This window comes from Oncorhynchus masou, chromosome 25 (assembly GCF_036934945.1).
Source record: "Oncorhynchus masou masou isolate Uvic2021 chromosome 25, UVic_Omas_1.1, whole genome shotgun sequence".
Lineage (NCBI taxonomy): Eukaryota > Metazoa > Chordata > Actinopteri > Salmoniformes > Salmonidae > Oncorhynchus > Oncorhynchus masou.
The window spans coordinates 26,466,088-26,485,077 of record NC_088236.1 but is presented as its reverse complement, the minus strand read 5'-3'; the positions used below and the strand labels follow the sequence as shown (position 1 = coordinate 26,485,077).

The 18,990-nt window shown below is 42.6% G+C and overlaps 1 protein-coding gene across 1 annotated transcript in view; it reads left to right on the top strand.

Moving 5' to 3' along the window:
• The first annotated feature begins 8,697 nt into the window (after nucleotides 1-8,697).
• Nucleotides 8,698-18,990, top strand: part of LOC135513993 (serine incorporator 5-like) — a 53,280-nt gene continuing 42,987 nt past the window's right edge. The window contains exon 1 of the mRNA XM_064937079.1: nucleotides 8,698-8,873. Coding sequence (XP_064793151.1) covers nucleotides 8,841-8,873 — 33 coding nt within the window. The 5' untranslated portion in view covers nucleotides 8,698-8,840. The remainder of the gene's footprint in view (nucleotides 8,874-18,990) is intronic.

Genomic DNA, 18,990 nt, shown 5'->3' with positions numbered 1-18,990 from the left:
TTTTCTGAACAACAGGCTATGGTGAATAATATATTTGTAAAAAAAAAAAAAAAAAATTAACAAGGCAAATCAGTTAAAAACAAATTCTTATTTACAATGACAGCCTACCAAAAGGAAAAAGGCCTCATGCAGGGACGGGGGCAGGGATTTAAAATGTATATATACAGTATCAGTCAAAAGTTTGGACACACCTACCCATTCAAGGGTTTTTCTTATTATTTTTTTACTATACTCTACATTGTACAATAATAGTGAAGACATCAAAATATATTTGTTATTCTTCAAAGTAGCCACCCCTTGCCTTAATGACAGCTTTGCACACTCTTGGCATTCTCTCAACCAGCTTCACGAGGAATGATTTTCCAACAGTATTGAAGGAACTGCCATAAATTGGGTTGAGGTCAGGTAATTGTAGAGGCCGGGTCATCTGATGTAGCGCTCCATCACTCCTTGGTCAAATAGCCCTTACACAGCCTGGAGGTGTGTTTTGGGTCACTGTCCTGTTGTAAAACAAATGATAGTCGTACTAAGCACAAACCAGATGGGATGGTGTATCACTTCAGAATGCTGTGGTAGCCATGCTGGTTAAGTGTGCCTTGAATTCTAAATAATTAACTGACTATCACCAGCAAAGCACCGTCACACCACCTCCTCCATGCTTCACAGTGGGAACCACACATGCAGAGATCATCTGTTCACCTACTCTGCGTCTCACAAAGACACGGCAGTTTGAACCAAAAATCTCAAATTTGGACTCATCAGACCAAAAGACAGATTTCCACAAGTCTAATTTCCATTGTTCGTGTTTCTTGGCCCAGGCAAGTTTCGAAATTCCACAAAATAACTTTGAACAAGGCACACCTGTTAATTGAAATGCATTCCAGGTGACTACCTCATGAAGCTGGTTGAGATAATGCCAAGAGTGTGCAAAGCTGCCATCAAGGCAAAGGGTGAAAATACAGCAGAAAATATGGAGCGTTGCGCCATGATTGGCTCAGTGTTCTGTCACTCATGGGGACACTACGTCACCGCCAAGTCTAAGGGTAGAGCTAGAATATTCTAGCCCCTTGGGTGCTGCCATAGAGTTTACATTACAAGTGCCCATCAAAGAAGGCTAAAGGTCAGTGGCCACAGATAAAATGACGTCAAATCATATGTACAGTAGCTTTGGACTGATCACGTCAACATCATACGTTCAATATCTTAGCTAAATAAAATAAAATGTTATTGGTCACATACACACGGTTAGCAGATGTTACTGCGAGTGTAGCGAAATGCTTCTAGTTCCGACAGTGAAGCAATATCTAACAATTAATCTAATAATGCCAGAACAACTACCATATACACCCAAATCTAAGTAAAGGGATGGAATAAGAATATATACATATAAATATATGGGTGAGCAATGACAAAGTGGCATAGGCAAGATGCAATAGATGGTATAAAATACAGTATATACATATGATATGAGTAATGCAAGATATGCAAACATTATTAAAGTGGCATAATTAAGTGACTAGTGATCCATTTATTAAAGTGGCCAATGATTTCAAGTCTGTATGTAGGCAGCAGCCTCTCTGTGTTAGTGATGGCTATTTAACAGTCATCACAGATAGAAGCTGTTTTTCAGTCTCTCGGTCCCAGCTGTGATGCACCTGTACTGATCTCGCCTTCTGGATGGTAGTGGGGGGAACAGGCAGTGGCTTGGATGGTTGTTGTCCTTGATCTTTTTGGCCTTCCTGTGACATTGGGTACTGTAGGTGTCCTGGAGAGAAGGTAGTTTGCCCCCAGTGATGCGTTGTGCAGACCGTACCACCCTCTGGAGAGCCTTGTGGTTGTGGGCTGTACAGCCCGACAGGATGCTCTCAATTGTGGCATATGTAAAAGTTGGTGAGGGTTTTAGGTGACAAGCCAAATTTCTTCAGCCTCCTGAGGTTTAAGAGGCACTTTTGCGCCTTCTTCACCACACTATCTGTGTGGTTGGACCATTTCAGTTTGTCCATGATGTATACGCCGAAGAACTCAAAACTTTCCACCTTCTCAACTGCTGTCCCGTCGATGTGGATAGGGGGTGCTCCCTCTGCTGTTTCCTGAAGTCCACGATCATCTATTGTTGACGTTGAGTGAGAGGTTGTTTTGCTGACACCACACTCTTGAGTGCTCTCACCTCCTCCCTTTAGGGTGTTTCGTCATTGTTGGTAATCAAGCCTATTACTGTTGTGTCGTCTGCAAACTTGAAGATTGAGTTGGAGGCGTGTTTGGCCATGCAGTCATGGGTGAACAGGGAGTACAGGAGAGAGCTGAGCTCACACCCTTGTGGGGCCCCAATTTTGAGGATCAGCGAAGTGAAGATGTTGTTTCCTACCTTCACCTGGGGGCGACCTGTCAGGAAGTCCAGGACCCTGTTGCACAGGGCAGGGTTGAGACCCAGGGCCTCTAGCTTAATGATGAGCTTGGGTGGTACTATGGTGTTGAATGCTGAGCTATAGTCAATGAACAACATTCTTACATAGGTATTCCTCTTGTCAAGATGGGATAGGGCAGTGTGCAGTGTTATGGTGATGGACCTATTGGGGCGGTAAGCAAATTGAAGTGGGTCTAGTGTGACAGGTAAGGTGGAGGTGATATGATCCTTGACTAGCCTTTCAAAGCACTTCATGATGACAGAAGTGAGTGCTACGGAGCGATAGTAATTTGGTTAATTTACCTTTGCTTTCGTGGGTACAGGAACAATGGTGGCCATCTTGAAGCATGTGGGGACAGCAGACTGGGATAGGAAGAGATTGAATATGTCTGTAAACATACCAGCCAGCTGGTCTGGACATGCTCTCAGGACGCGGGCTAGGGATGCGGTCTGGGCCGGCAGTCTTGCGAGGGTTAACACGTGTAAATGTCTTACTCACATCGGCCACGGAGAAGGAGAGCCCACAGTCCTTGGTTGCGGGCCTCGGGCCACGTTGGTGGCACTGTATTATCCTCAAAGCGGGCAAGAAGGTGTTTAGTTTGTCTGGAAGCAAGACGTCGGTGTCCGTGACATGATTGGTTTTCTTTTTGTAGTCCGTGATTGTCTGTAGACCCTCCCACATACGTCTTGTGTCTGAGCTATTGAATTGCGACTACACTTTGTATCTATGACATTTCACTTGTTTGATTGCCTTGTGGAAGGAATAACTACACTGTTTGTATTCAGCCATAATCCCAGTCACATTTCCATGGTTAAATGCGGTGTTTTGTGCTTTTAGTATCCACGGTTACTGTTTTGGGTAGGTTTAATAGTCACAGTGGGTACAACATCTCTTATGCACTTCCTTATAAACTCACTCACCGAATCAGCGTATACGTCGATATTATTCTCTGAGGCTACCCGGAATTTGTCCCAGTCCGCGTGATCAAAACAATCTTGAAGTGTGGATTCCGATTGGTCAGACCAGCGTTTAATAGTTCTTAACACGGGTACATCCTGTTTGAGTTTCTGCCTCTAGGAAGGGAGGAGCAAAATAGTGTTGTGGTCAGATTTGCCAAAAGGAGGGTGGGGGAGGGCCTTGTATGCATTGCGGAAGTTAGCGTTTCAGTGATCCAGAGTTTTGCCAGCACAAGTACTACAGTCAATATGCTGATAGAATTTAGGTAGCCTTGTTCTCAAATTTGCTTTGTTAAAATCCCTAGCTACAATAAAGGCAGCCTCTGGATATATGGTTTCCAGTTTGCATAATGTCCAGTGAAGTTCCTTGAGGGCCGTCGTGGTATCGGCTTGAGGGGGAATATACACAGCTGTGACAATAACCAAGGAGAATTCTCTTGGGATTTATTACGGTCTGCATTTGATTGTGAGGAATTCTAGGTCAGGTGAACAGAATAACTTGAGTTCCTGTAAGTTGTTACAATTACACCATGAGTCATTAATCCTGGAAGGATATTGATCTCATCCCGTCAGTAGAGGATGCCTGGTTATTTTTTATAAATGCCTTCCTAACCATCTTAAATAAGCATGCCCCATTCAAGAAATTTAGAACCAGGAACAGATATAGCCCTTGGTTCTCCCCAGACCTGACTGCCCTTAACCAACACAACAACATCCTATGGCGTTCTGCATTAGCATCGAGCGTGATATGCAGCTTTTCAGGGAAGCTTGAAACCATCATACACCATTATACACAGGCAGTTAGAAAAGCCAAGGCTAGCTTTTTCAAGCAGAAATTTGCTTCCTGCAACACTAATTCAAAAAAGTTCTGGGACACTGTAAAGTCCATGGAGAATAAGAACACCTCCTCCCAGCTGCCCACTGCACTGAAGATAGGAAACACTGTCACCACTGATAAATCCACTATCATTGAGAATTTCAATAAGCATTTTTCTACGGCTGGCCATGCGTTCCACCTGGCTACCCCTACCCCGGTCAACAGCACTGCACCCCCCACAGCAACTCGCCCAAGCCTTCCCCATTTCTCCTTCTCCCAAATCCAGTCAGCTGATGTTCTGAAAGAGGTGCAAAATCTGGACCCCTACAAATCAGCCGGGCTAGACAATCTGGACCCTTTCTAAAATTATCTGTTGAAATTGTTGCCACCCCTATTACTAGCCTGTTCAACCTCTCGTTTGTGTCGTCTGAGATCCCCAAAGATTGGAAAGCAGCTGCGGTCATCCCCCTCTTCAAAGGGGGGGACACTCTTGACCCAAACTGCTACAGACCTATATCTATCCTATCCTGCCTTTCTAAGGTCTTCGAATGCCAAGTCAACAAACAGATTACCGACCATTTCGAATCTCACCATACCCTCTCTGCTATGCAATCTGGTTTCAGAGCTGGTCATGGGTGCACCTCAGCCAGGCTCAAGGTCCTAAACGATATCTTAACCACCATCGATAAGAAACATTACTGTGCAGACGTATTCAGTGACCTGGCCAAGGCTTTCGACTCTGTCAATCACCACATCCTCATTGGCAGACTCTATAGCCTTGGTTTCTCAAATGATTGCCTCGCCTGGTTCACCAACTACTTCTCTGATAGAGTTCAATGTGTCAAATCGGAGGGCCTGTTGTCCCTGGCCTCTGGCAGTCTCTATGGGGGTGCCACAAGGTTCAATTCTTGGACCGACTCTCTTCTCTGTATACAGACAACACCATTCTGTATACTTCTGGCCCTTCTTTGGACACTGTGTTAACAACCCTCCAGATGAGCTTCAATGCCATACAACTCTCCTTCCGTGGCCTCCAATTGCTCTTAAATACAAGTAAAACTAAATGCATGCTCTTCAACCAATCGCTACCCGCACCTGCCCAACATCACTACTCTGGACGGCTCTGACTTAGAATACGTGGACAACTACAAATACTTAGGTGTCTGGTTAGACTGTAAACTCTCCTTCCAGACCATTATCAAACATCTCCAATCCAAAGTTAAATCTAGAATTGTCTTCCTATTTCGCAACAAAGCATCCTTCACTCATGCTGCCAAACATACCCTTGTAAAACTGACCATCCTACCTATCCTCGACTTTGGCAATGTCATTTACAAAATAGCCTCCAATGCCCTACTCAATAAATTGGATGCAGTCTATCAGAGTGCCATCCGTTTTGTCACCAAAGCCCCATATACTACCCACCACTGCGACCTGTACGCTCTCGTTGGCTGGCCCTCTCTTCATACTCGTCGCCAAATCCACTGGCTCCAGGTCATCTACAAGAACCTGCTAGGTAAAGTCCCACCTTATCTCAGCTTGCTGGTCACCATAGCAGCACCCACCTGTAGCACATGCTCCAGCAGGTATATCTCTCTGGTCGCCCGCAAAACCAATTCTTCCTTTGGCCGCCTCTCCTTCCAGTTCTCTGCTGCCAATGACTGGAACGAACTACAAAAATCTCTGAAACTGGAAACACTTATCTCCCTCGCTAACTTTAAGCACCAGCTGTCAGAGCAGCTCACAGATTACTGCACCTGTACATAGCCCATCTACAATTTAGCCCAAACAACTACCTCTCCCCCTACTGTATTTATTTATTTATTTATTTTTCTCCTTTGCACCCCATTATTTCTATCTCTACCTTGCACATTCTTCCACTGCAAATCTACCATTCCAGTGTTTTACTTGCTATATTGTATTTACTTCACCACCATGGCCTTTTTTTTGCCTTTACTTCCCTTCTCGCCTCATTTGCTCACATTGCATATAGACTTATTTTTCTACTGTATTATTGACTGTATGTTTGTTTTACTCCATGTGTAACTGTGTTGTTGAATGTGTCAAACTGCGTTGCTTTATCTTGGCCAGTTCGCAATTGTAAATGAGAACTTGTTCTCAACTTGCCTACCTGGTTAAATAAAGGTGAAATAAAATAAATAAAAAAGGGATTAAATGAGGTTGAATGAACTGTTTCACTGCCAGAAAGGCTCAGCTGATAGCCAGGTGTAGCAGTGGTAAGATGTTGGGACAGCTTTATGTAGGCCCTAACAGTTTTTGGGCACTGTCTGTCACTGTTACAGTGCAATTCATGTATTGTTTAGTGTTGTGTAGTGTCTTTGCTGGGAAGCATCCCACTTTCTTTTGTTTTGCCCACCAAGATATAAATGCTAAAATCACCACTGGCTGCCTTATATGACTTTCACTTCAATTTACATTTACATTTACATTTAAGTCATTTAGCAGACGCTCTTATCCAGAGCGACTTACAAATATCACATGATATTGGTTCTCGACATCACATAAATAAATACATGCCCAGGCTCTTAGATTCCCAGATGACATCCAACGTAAAGACTAAGAAAACGTTGCCTATGTGAGTGGGCTCAGACATGCCATTCTGTATCCATGTGAAGGTCCTGTACTACACACACACACACAAATGCATGTGCCGCACACGCATGCACAAACACACACACACCGACTGAAAACCATCCCCTCTCTAAACATTCCTCCCTCTATCTTGTTTGCGTTTCTCTGTGGAAAAGAAAGAAAGAAGAGTCTGAGAAGAGGAAGTCAGTGTCATCACCCAGGTTACCTAAAAGACAAAGGGAACTGAGAACTTTATGAAAAGCAAACACCCAACTCTTTCTCTACAATAACCCTTTAAACACACACACAGTTTGTTCAACATACAGTGCCTTCAGAAAGTATTTTCCACATTTTGTGTTACAGAATTTAAAATTGAGATTTTTGGAGTCACTGGCCGACACACCTTAATGTCAAAGTAAAATTATGTTTTTCTACATTTTACAAATTAATAAAAAACTGTAAAGCTGAAATACCTAGAGTCAATAAGTATTCAACCCCTTTGTTACTGCAAGCCTAATAAGTTCGGGAGTACAAATGTGCTTAACAAGTCACATAATAAGTTGCATGGACTCACTCTATGTGCAATAATAGTGTTTAACATGATTTTTGAATGACTACCTCCTCTTTGTACCCCACACATACAATTGTCTGTAAGGTCCCTCAGCCAAGCTGTGAATTTCAAACACAGATTCAACCACAAAGACCAGGAAGGTTTTCCAATGCCTCGCGAAGAAGGGCACTTATTGGTAGATGGGTAAAAAAAAAAACTGCATTGCTTGCTGTTTGGGGTTTTAGGCTGGGTTTCTGTACAGCACTTTGAGATATCAGCTGATGTAAGAAGGGCTATATAAATACATTTGATTTAAATTAGAGGTTGTAATGCAACAAAATAGGAAAAACGCCAAGGGGGATGAATACTTTTGCAAGGCACTGTACTTGAAAATATATGGCAAGACCTGAAAATGGTTGTTTCATGCTCTGGCCCCCCAATGGTGGAACAAACTCCCTCACGACGCCAGGACAGCGGAGTCAATCACCACCTTCCGGAGACACCTGAAACCCCACCTCTTTAAGGAATACCTAGGATAGGATAAAGTAATCCTTCTCACCCCCCCCCTTAAATGATTTAGATGCACTATTGTAAAGTGGCTGTTCCACTGGATGTCATAGGTGAATTCACCAATTTGTAAGTCGCTCTGGATAAGAGCGTCTGCCAAATGACTTAAATGTAAATGTAAATGTTGTCTAGCAATGATCAACAACCGGTTTGACAGAGCTTGAAGAATTTTGAAAACAATAATGGGCAAATGTTGTACAATACAGGTGTGGAAAAGCTCTTAAGAGTTTTCACCAGAAAGACTCCCAGCTGTCATCACTCTACAAAGTATTGACCCAGGGGTGTGAATACTTATGCAAATGAGATATTTATGTATTTAATTTTCAATACATTTGGAAACATTTCTACAAATATGTTTTCACTTTGTCATTATGAGATATTGTGTGTAGATGGACAAGAGAAAAAATATTGAATATATTTTGAATTCAGGTTGTAACAACAAAATGTGGATTGGATCAAGGGGTATGAATACCTTCTGAATGCACGGTATATCCCCTCATTGAATAGCGTACAACTATCATGAATAGAAACTATATGAACCCAACAACGTGACGAAAACGGATGTGAGATAGAAATAAAATAAGAAAATACAATCATCTAAATTAAATGTGTCATAGTTATTCAGTATATTTTTTTGTCGTGCGTATTAAATGTTTATAATGCTTCATATATTGATTTAATACACAGTAGCTCTACTATGGGATTTTACTCGCTTTGAGTCACGTCGCATTTGCATTTTGTCTGTGCGATGAGCACCTGCCTGTAACAAGTAACGCCATCACGGTAAAAACAGTGGGAGGAGAGAGGGGGCTAGAAAGAGAGAGAGAGATAGAGACGGGGAAGTACACGTACTGCAGGCGCTCTGAGTAGAATTTTATGCGAGAACGTCCGTCTGTACCGAACTGGAAAAGTGGGCTGAATTCTGAAAGGGAATTTTTGACAACCATAACAAGATGTGTAGACCTACTCCGTGCTGTATAGGGCAGGTGAGTAATAGCTAATTGTGGTTACAACTAATATTATACTCGGCACGTTTATGGAAAAAATAACACCAGCGAACGTTATTGCTTTTTGTAACAAATTGAACTCCATAATGTATAGTAGCTTACGCTACATTTGATGTAAAATGTCGGAATTTAGTTAGCTAATTTTGTTTTTTTCTTGATTTCGTATTCAAGGTTTCAATTCATTTTTGTATTTTACGAAATGTGTGTGGCTTCCAACTGTTTGGCTAAACGCTAGCTAGCTAGTTACTGTAGCTAGCTATTCTTGCGGATGACCATCGAAGATAATCTCGCCTGGCACAGTTTCCCCCAAAAATGAGTAGTAGCGCGCGATGCAGCTACAAAGATGTTATGATTTGAATCGGACGCGAGTCTGTAACATTTGTATAAACTGGCAACATTGTTGCTTGTGTTGTAGATGTCACTTCTACTGTAAACAATGTGTCATCGCACTGTTTAACATGCCGTGACGGCGTGCGTGACACTAATTTGCCTTCAGTTCCTACATTTGCCGATCTGGTTACCTCTGCCAACATCCTAGCGGTTGTGCCCGGCTTGATCCAATTCATTTTTTGAAACTATCTCACAGTTTTCCAGTGACGTAATGCTGCGTTGTTCTAAAGGTTTTGGTCAAGTCGCTGTATTTCTTCTTTTCCAGTGGAATGATATTGAGTTCGCATGACTAGCACAGATCTTAATCCAATAAACCGCATTTATTCGCTTAGGCTATTTGGGAATGATATGGTCAAGCCATTAGGTGATGAGAAGAGCTTCTCTGGCTGAAAAAGACTATGGGGCTAATTTAGGTAGAAATTACCATTGCAGCAGAAGTCCATTAACACATCTAGTTTAATATAACTTCATATTGGTATGTGAGAAAACTGGTTCTTGTTTAACACAGTGATACAGAGATCTTCAATGTTCCATTGAATAGGCCTTGTCTTTGGCATTGTTCCATAACTGCCTGCTAGTCTAACTAACCACACTGAATAGTTTCTCCTCCAGAGGAATTTAATTACAGGGACACGTCCCTCATCCAATGTATTCAGGGGCCATCCCTTCAGTCCACTCAATGAAGAATGGAATCAAAGGAAATACGGGCTGGTGTGTGTGTGCATGTGTGCACATGCATGCGGTGTGTGTGGCTGATGTTAGCAAGAAATGAAGCACGAACACTTTAGTCAACATTGTCTTGCTACACAGGCCATGCGATAATCCTGTCTGTCACAGACCCCCATTAGCGTTGTCCCCATCAACATGTGTATGAGTGTGTGTGTATTTGTGTTTGTTTTGACTGTGTGTCTATGCCTGTGTGTCCATCTTATTTGTATGTGTGATCGGCGGGTGGTCTGTTCATTTCCTCTTTGGGTGAATGTGGGGGGCTGGCTGTTTGGATTAGATTAGTGACGGAGATAAACTGGCCAGAGCTGCGCAGAAGAGGGCCAGAAACAGTGGTGTAGATGGACAGGGAGGGAAGTAGTCCAGAGAGAATCAGGACCGGAGAGGTGACTCCATAGATGTAGTTGTAACTCTGAGCTACGCTGGAAACAGAACAGGAGGGTGGCAAACACAGCAATGAGAGGTCAGGACACACTGACTCAGCATACACCTGCAGTAGTCTGGCGGACACACGTGTGCACACACCTGCATCCGACTAAAATAAACATCCAGTCATCTGTCACTTCAGGCTTGCCACATGGCTTCACTCTACATCCAGACACTGGTCCCAGGTCAGCTGGATAGTTCAGCCTGTAATAGTTGAGGTTAGCGCTGGGGCAGGGAGATCTGACACTGGAACAGTTTCAGAATGTTTCCCTCTGAACCAACATGGCTACGTAAACAAAGCCATTGTGTGTGTTTTTCAGTCTCTCCTGGCTCATAGACTATAGCTTCACATTTAGGAAACAACCGATGTAGTGATTATGGTGGTCTTCCTTTAAAACCCCTCTGACTGTGAACACTGTCAGGCTTCCACAGGAGGAGGGAGACTTGAGCTAAACCCCTGATCAAAACCAGGATATTATGGCCTTTGATTGGCTTGGCTTCTTAAAGGAGTAGATTACTGTTTTACAACTTGATGTTAGCTCAGTGTTTCCCAAACTTGGTCCTCGTGACCCCAAGGGGTGTTCGTTCTGGTTTTTGCTTGATGATGAGTTGATTAGTTGAATCAGTTGTGTAGTGCTAGGGCAAAAACCATAACGTGCACCCCTTGGGGACATTGGGAAACCCTATGTTAGATGGTTGCTCAACCTGAAAGTAGTCTATGGGTCAAGAGAAACTGTAGTCCATGGTTAATTTTTCTTTAAACACCAACTACGAACTTCAGCTAACCTTAACCACCACAATCTAACCATCAATGAAACTGATGGGGACATGTGGGCATGGAAGAAAAAAAAGAAGTCGAAATCACTTGAAATCAATTCAAATCCTCTCCATATTTGATTACTTAAAGGTGATTTGGTCATAAAAAAACATGCTTACATTCCCCCATCACTTCCATTGATTATTAGCTTGTGGTGGCTATTTACTTGTTATTGCTGGAGCCAAATCACAGAGAGAGAATCTGGCCACACATTTGAATTCAAGGGCAAAGAAGATAAAATAGCATGTAAAAAACCTAGTGCTATCTATTTTAGATTCTGAACTCAATTTGAACACATTAGGAATGTAGCCAAAATAGCTTTTTACCACCTGAGGAACATTGCCAAGGTGCTGTCATTTCTCTCTCAGGCTGATACAGAGACTCATCCATGCTTTTATTACAAGCAGGCTTGACTACTGTAATGCTCTCCTGTCTGGTCTTCCCAAGAAAGCCATTGGTCAACTGCAAAACATACAGAATGCTGCAGCGTGGGTACTGACCAAGACCAGACGGAGAGCACACATTACGCTGGTTTTAAGGCAGCCGTTAGTTACTATGCCCTAGCCTCTGGAATAGCCTGCCAGAGAACCTGAGGGGGGCTGAAACTGTGGACATATTGAAAGAGATCTTAAAACACACCTTTTTAATTTTGCTTTTCCTTAGGGTGCTTTTTGGTTGTTGTTCTTTAGTTTTTTTAATCCTCTTATGTTTGTTGTGTAGTAAATATTTCATTTGTTTTATTTTTTATTTTTCCTGTGAAGCACATTTTGTTCCATCCCATGTCTGAAATGTGCTGTATAAATAAAGCTTGATTTGATTTGATCAAGTTGTAAAATAGTGAACCACTCCTTTAACCGTCCTTGTACCAGGTGCAGCCATTAGAGGATTTGAATTCAGTTTGAAACTGAAATGTTTTACTGGCTACGATGAGTGTCACAAACAGAACCTGGGGTTGTGGTTGGGGGTTTGGCTAGGGCTGTAGCTAGGCTAGCAGGCCTAGTGTAGTGTGTATGTTTATGCGTACACTCTTAGAAAAAAGGTGCTATTTAGAATCTGAAAGCGTTCTTCGGCTGTCCCCATAGGATAACCTTTTGGAGAACCATTTTGGAACCCTTTTTTTCTATGAGTGTCGCCTAGATGTTGAGCATCTCTGTGCTGGCTGAGGCTCCATGTGTAGAGACGGTAGTATGATGAAACCCTGTGAAATGTTTGTCTGCTTGATGGTAATGGGTTCAGCCTAGCGACATCGAAAGACAGGGAGAGAGTGTAACCCACTGCTTCAGTCAGCAAACGAAAGGGAAAGGGGTATACCTAGTCAGTTGTACAACTAAATGCATGTGTTTGATAATTTATATCCAATATTGGATGAAAAAAGATCTGCTACACATTTAAATCTCCCATGTAACTACAGGTATTCCATTGTCTATAACACAATTACAAGCTAAATGCTTTATTTGTGTGTTTTTATTGGAGGCAAATGTAAACATGGCTATGTATAACAGAAGTGGCTATGTTCCATTACTGAGAGTAAGATAATATATTGTATTGATCAGATAGCACTGTGTTATGGCTGGACTACATTCTTCCTCTGTGTACTACTGTCTGTCTGTATCACTGACTCTCTGGGTCTCTTTTTTATCTTTTTTTTCCATTTCCTCTGTTTGGGTCATGGATGCCTCTTGGGTTGCTCAACATTCCCCTGTTCTCTTTCTGTTTCTCTTCCTCTCGCTCCCTCTCTTTATTTAGCATAGCCAATGCCAGGGGCTGTATTTACCCCATTAAGGTGTTGTTACTCAAATCAATCAAATCAAATGTTATTGGTCACATGCTTCGAAAACAACAGGTGTAGACTAACAGTGAAATGCTTACTTACGGGCCGTTCCCAACAATGCAGAGAGAAAGAAAATAAAGAAATAACATTTAATAATAAAAGTAATAATAAATATACAATGAATGAATAACGATAACCTGTCTATATACATGGGGTACCAGTACCGAGTGCAAGGGTACGAGGTAATTGGCAGATATGTACACTACCGTTCAAAAGTTTCGGGTCACTTAGAAATGTCCTTGTTTTTGAAATATAAGCACATTTTTTCGTCCATTAAAATAACATCTTTGATCAGAATTGATTGATCAGAAATACAGTGTAGACATTGTTAATGTTGTAAATACCTACTGTAGCTGGAAACGGCAGATCTTTAATGGAATATCTACATAGGCGTACAGAGGCCCATTATCAGCAACCATCACTCCTGTGTTCCAATGGCACGTTGTGTTAGCTAATTCAAGTTTATCATTTTAAAAGGCTGATTGATCATTAGAAAACCCTTTTGCAATTATGTTAGCCCAGCTGAAAACTGTTGGCTAAATAATACCCGCAAAACACCAGTCTCAACTCAACAGTGCAGAGGCGACTCTGGGATGCTGGCCTTCTAGGCAGAGTTCCTCTGTCCAGTGTCTGTGTTCTTTTGCCCATCTTAATCTTTTATTTTTATTGGCCAGTCTGAGATAGGGCTTTTTCTTTGCAACTCTGCCTAGAAGGCCAGCATCCCAGAGTCGCCTCTTCGCTGTTGATGTTGACTGCTGTTTTGCAGGTACTATTTAATGAAGCTGCCAGTTGAGGTCTTGTGAGGTGTCTGTTTCTCAAACTAGACACTAATGTACTTGTCCTCTTGCTCAGTTGTGCATCGGGGCCTCCCTCTCCTCCTATTCTGGTTAAAGACAGTTTGCACTGTTCTGTGAAGGGAGTAGTACACAGCGTTGTACGAGATCTTCAGTTTCTTGGCAATGTCTCGCATGGAATAGCCTTCATTTCTCAGAACAAGAATAGACCGAGTTTCAGAAGAAAGCTCTTTGGTTCTGGCCATTTTGAGCCTGTAATCGAACCCACAAATGCTGATGCTCCAGATACTCAACTAGCCTACAGAAGACCCGTTTTATTGCTTCTTTAATCAGAACAACAATTTTCAGCTGTGCTAAAGTAATTGCAAAAGGGTTTTCAAATGATCAATCAGCCTTTTAAAATCATAAACTTGGATTAAGTAACACAACGTGCCATTGGAACACAGGAGTGATGGTTGATGAATTTTGGGCCATTGTAGATATTCCATTAAAAATCAGCCTTTCCAGCTACAATAGTAATTTACAATATTAACAATGTCTACACTGTATTTCTGATCAATTTGATGTTATTTTAATGGACAAAAAATGTGCTTTTCTTTAAAAAACTTGGACATTTCTAAGTGACCCCAAACGTTTGAACGGTAGTATACATATAACTAGGAATAAAGTGACAAGGCAACAAGATAGATAATGAACAGTAGCAGCAGCGTATGTGATGAATCAAAAAAGTTAGTGCAAAAAAAGGTTAATGCAGATAGTCCTAGTAGCTATTTGGTTAACAATTTATCTAACTATTTAACAGTATGGCTTGGGAGTAGAAGCTGTACAGGGGCCTCTTGGTTCCGGACTTGGTGCATTGGTAAGGCGTGCTGTGCGGTAGCAGAGAGAACAGTCTTTGACAATTTTTAGGACCTTCCTTCCTCTCAAGTTTGTGTAGGAAACAGTGCAGTGATACATTTTTGCAGTGTGCGTGCAACTGCCTAGCTATACAGACAACACAAAAGAGTTGCTGTCAATCAGGGAGAACGGGCACTAGGCTATCTCTACACTTTACCAACCCTAGCTTTGGCTCCTAACTCTGTAGGCCAATATGTGTGTTAGTGTGTGTGTGCCTCAGCCTTCTGTGTTTGTCTTCCTAGGTTTATATATGTTACCGTACCTTCTGTTTCTCTCTGTGAACACAGAGCGTGTGTCACTTGAGAGGGAGAGAGAGGGTGTGTCTGGGGAATGGGTTCATTTCATCTCTCCGTCTTGTTGGCTGCAGAAGAGTACAGCAACATCCCTGAGTCAGCAGCATCACTATGACGTGTGTGTGTGTGTGTGTGTGTGTGTGTGTGTGTGTGTGTGTGTGTGTGTGTGTGTGTGTGTGTGTGTGTGTGTGTGTGTGTGTGTGTGTGTGTGTGTGTGTGTGTGACTCCAACTGTCTGTTGCCTGCGTTCTGCCTATGTTGTTGTTCTCCGTCTGGGTTTGACCTATTTATGCAGTGTGTGTGTATGGCCCAGGGTTTAAGGGATTTAGGTTTTAGTGGTTACCATTCTTATCCTCAAAGACACAACCCATTTTAACACTGATCATAGGACTGTTCTTATCTCCAATAGAGCCCCACAGTGGAGGTGTCATAATACCCATAAAACCTAGTAGTCAAACAGGGAAATGGTTCCAATCGTTTTTCCACCATTCATTTTTCCCATAGGTAATTTGAGATGCACTTAAAATAAGGGCTGTGTTTCTTGTAGGCTTAACTTGGCGTGATGTTTTGATAACCATGTAAATCTCTCCCACAGACAAGGTGACTTTTATCAATGTATTTGGCTCAATTTACTCTCAGATTCGAAAATGATAATTAGCATGAATATACACGTCATGCAAGAGTACAAATCCCTGCAAACTCCTGCACATCATCTCTAGATAGACGACACCTTTGCTAACAGGTATTGTGTCAATTTAAAAGTTGCACAAGACAGTTCACAAAAATGTAAATTTAAAGAAAGTTAGCTAATTTATTCATTACTAAATTTAGCTAATGTTAGTTAGTTAATCCAGAGATTCTTACCTTTGCCTCAATTTGTAAATCAAGTCCACATTAGCAGCTAATTAGCATTCATTTTTTTGTCAGGGGAAATACAGGCAAATTTATTGATAAAATTCACCTTGTCCAAAAGAGATTTACACGGTTATCAAAACGTCACGCCAGGGTAAACCTACATGAAACACAGCCCTTATTTTAAGTGTTTCTAAAATCCCTTATGGGAAAAATGAATGGTGGAAAAACGATTGGAACTATAACCTTGTTTGACCGCTAGGTTTTATGAGTATTATGACTCATACTGTGATACTCTATAGTGGTAGCCTATCTCATAGTATTAGAGATATCCCCTGACCTGGGACCAGCTGTGGGCTTCACCAACTCCTGTCAACCTGCTGATCCATTCCTTTTCAATCCCTCAGTTTTTGACTAGCTAGCCCATTGTTTTCAATAAGTGGTTTGACTCTCTGTCTCTTCCTGGATGGGGATTTGTGTTCATTTCCTGAAGGGAATCTGAAGCCAAACATCCTGTTATACTGAAGTTCTGAGACTGAGTGGCCCACTAGTGGTACACAGCGGAGCGTGAAAGATGGTGTGTTTGTGTGAGCACAACGGGTCTGTAGTTTTACCAAGTCTTTTAGACTGAGGAGGGGTTTTCCTCTTTCACCCTTAACCCCTGGGACAGCTGATGGATACGAGAGAGAACAAGATGAGGAGGAGAGAGAATAGAGAAAGAAAGGGGGAGGTCAAATAAAGGGAACAGGATGAGAGGGTGGTAGAGAGGGGGAGGAAGTGAGAGAGGGATAGCATAACAGAAAGAACTAGAGGGAAAAAGTTCTCGATGCCCCCAGGGTCCAGCGAAGGTTGAGTCACAGTGGGGGTTGGTGTGCTGTGAGTAGAAGGAAGGGGTGGGGAGGGTGGTTTTGTGCTTTTTATAATAGTAATAGTAATAATAATAATAATAATAATAATAATAATAATAATAATAATAATAATAATAATAATAATAGTAGATAATAGTAGAGAGCTGGTGGCCTTGCCATGTAATCCTAACACTTTGTGGGAGTGGTGTGTGTGTGGGGGGTTGGAGGAGGGGTTGATGGCTACAGATTTGGGGGTTAGTAGTTTGGCAGGCACGGTGTTAATATTGTTTGAAAGGGATCAGGGCAGACCACCTGTCGACAGTGGAGGGAGGGGAGGGTCAGAGTTGGTTGTCATGGCATCTCCATTGTCTCTGCATCAGAATGCCTCAGCACGGTAGCTAGCTATTCAGTTAGCCCCAGTTAGCTCCTCTAGCCCCCTTAGTGTGTGTCCACTGTGTTAGTGTTAGAGCGTTTACACACACTGGGTCTATTAGATTAGCTGAACGGCTAAATACACGCTCACTAAAGACAGCCAACACCCACACAACCATTTTCTTAATCCACTACTTGAGTGTTCCCTAATTCATTCTTATCAAAGAGAGGAACTAATCCCATTTAGGCCTGTGAAGTCTAGTAGGGAATATAGGCCTCCTGCCCAGTCCCAAATCAACTCCCTACCTCTACCCAATACCCTGCACAGTACACACTCCCCCCAGCCCATCCTCCCTGACACTTTTCCTACTAGTCCTACACTCCTGCATCTGAAAGGGAAAGGGAAAGTGGGATACCTAGTCAGTTGTATAACTGAATGCCTTCAACTGAAATGTGTCTTATGTATTTAACCCAACCGCTCTGAATCAGAGGTGCGGGGGGGCTGCCTTAGATTGGTGGGTGTGAGAAATGTAGAATACAATTTAGGCTTACTAAAATAATGGCCTGTGTCTGTCAAACTGTCAGCCCGTTCATGTGTAGTTTTTCCGCAGATTCTCCAATGCATTTTAAACTCACGCTGTTGACACTGATGCCTCCGAAGCCATCATTCTCCACACAGATGGACAGTTCTTCCAGAGAATCTGTCTTACTGCTCTCATAAGCAGAGGCATTGTCATCTATTTCTGAACTGGATAATTATACACCATACTTTAACCATCTAGTAGAACCCCACCCTTGCCATTCCATATCCATACGATTCCCAGTGGCCCTAAATCCTACAGAACACACAGCTGTGGTGAGGTTAGGGGGGTCTGAGTTGGCTTCAGTAAGGGGAACAAAAACAGGCTGCTGCCTCCTGCTCTCCTTCCCTCTCTGTGCATATACATCCTTTGGTCACTCCCTTGCCTGTCCTCTCCTGTCCTGTCTCTCTATTATGATACAGTCTTAAAGTCTCAACGCTATCCGAAGCGGTGCAGCCAACGGGTTTCTCCACGCATCGCGCCGACAGAAACAAACACCTTTCTGGTAAGAAGAGGGGTGGGGGTGTATGCCTTATGGCTAACGAGGCATGGTGCGATGAAAGAAACATACAGGAACTCAAATCCTTCTGTTCACCTGATTTTAGAATTCCTCACAATCAAATGTAGACCGCATTATCTACCAAGAGAATTCTCTTCGATTATAATCACAGCCGTATATATCCCCCCCCCCAAGCAGACACATCGATGGCTCTGAACGAACTTTATTTAACTCTTTGCAAACTGGAAACCATTTATCCGGAGGCTGCATTCATTGTTGTTGGGGATTTTAACAAGGCTAATCTGAAAACAAGACTCCCTAAATTTTATCAGCATATCGATTGCGCAACCAGGGGCGGAAAAACCTTGGATCACTGTTACTCTAACTTCCGCGACGCATATAAGGCCCTGCCCCGCCCCCCTTTCGGAAAAGCTGACCACGACTCCATTTTGCTGATACCTGCCTACAGACAAAAGCTAAAAAAAGAAGCTCCCACGCTGAGGTCTGTCCAATGCTGGTCCGACCAAGCTGACTCCACACTCCAAGACTGCTTCCATCACGTGGACTGGGACATGTTTCGTATTGCGTCAGATGACAACATTGACGAATACGCTGATTCGGTGTGCGAGTTCATTAGAACGTGCGTTGAGGATGTCGTTCCCATAGCAACGATTAAAACATTCCCTAACCAGAAACCTTGGATTGATGGCAGCATTCGTGTGAAACTGAAAGTGCGAACCACTGCTTTCAATCAGGGCAAGGTGTCTGGTA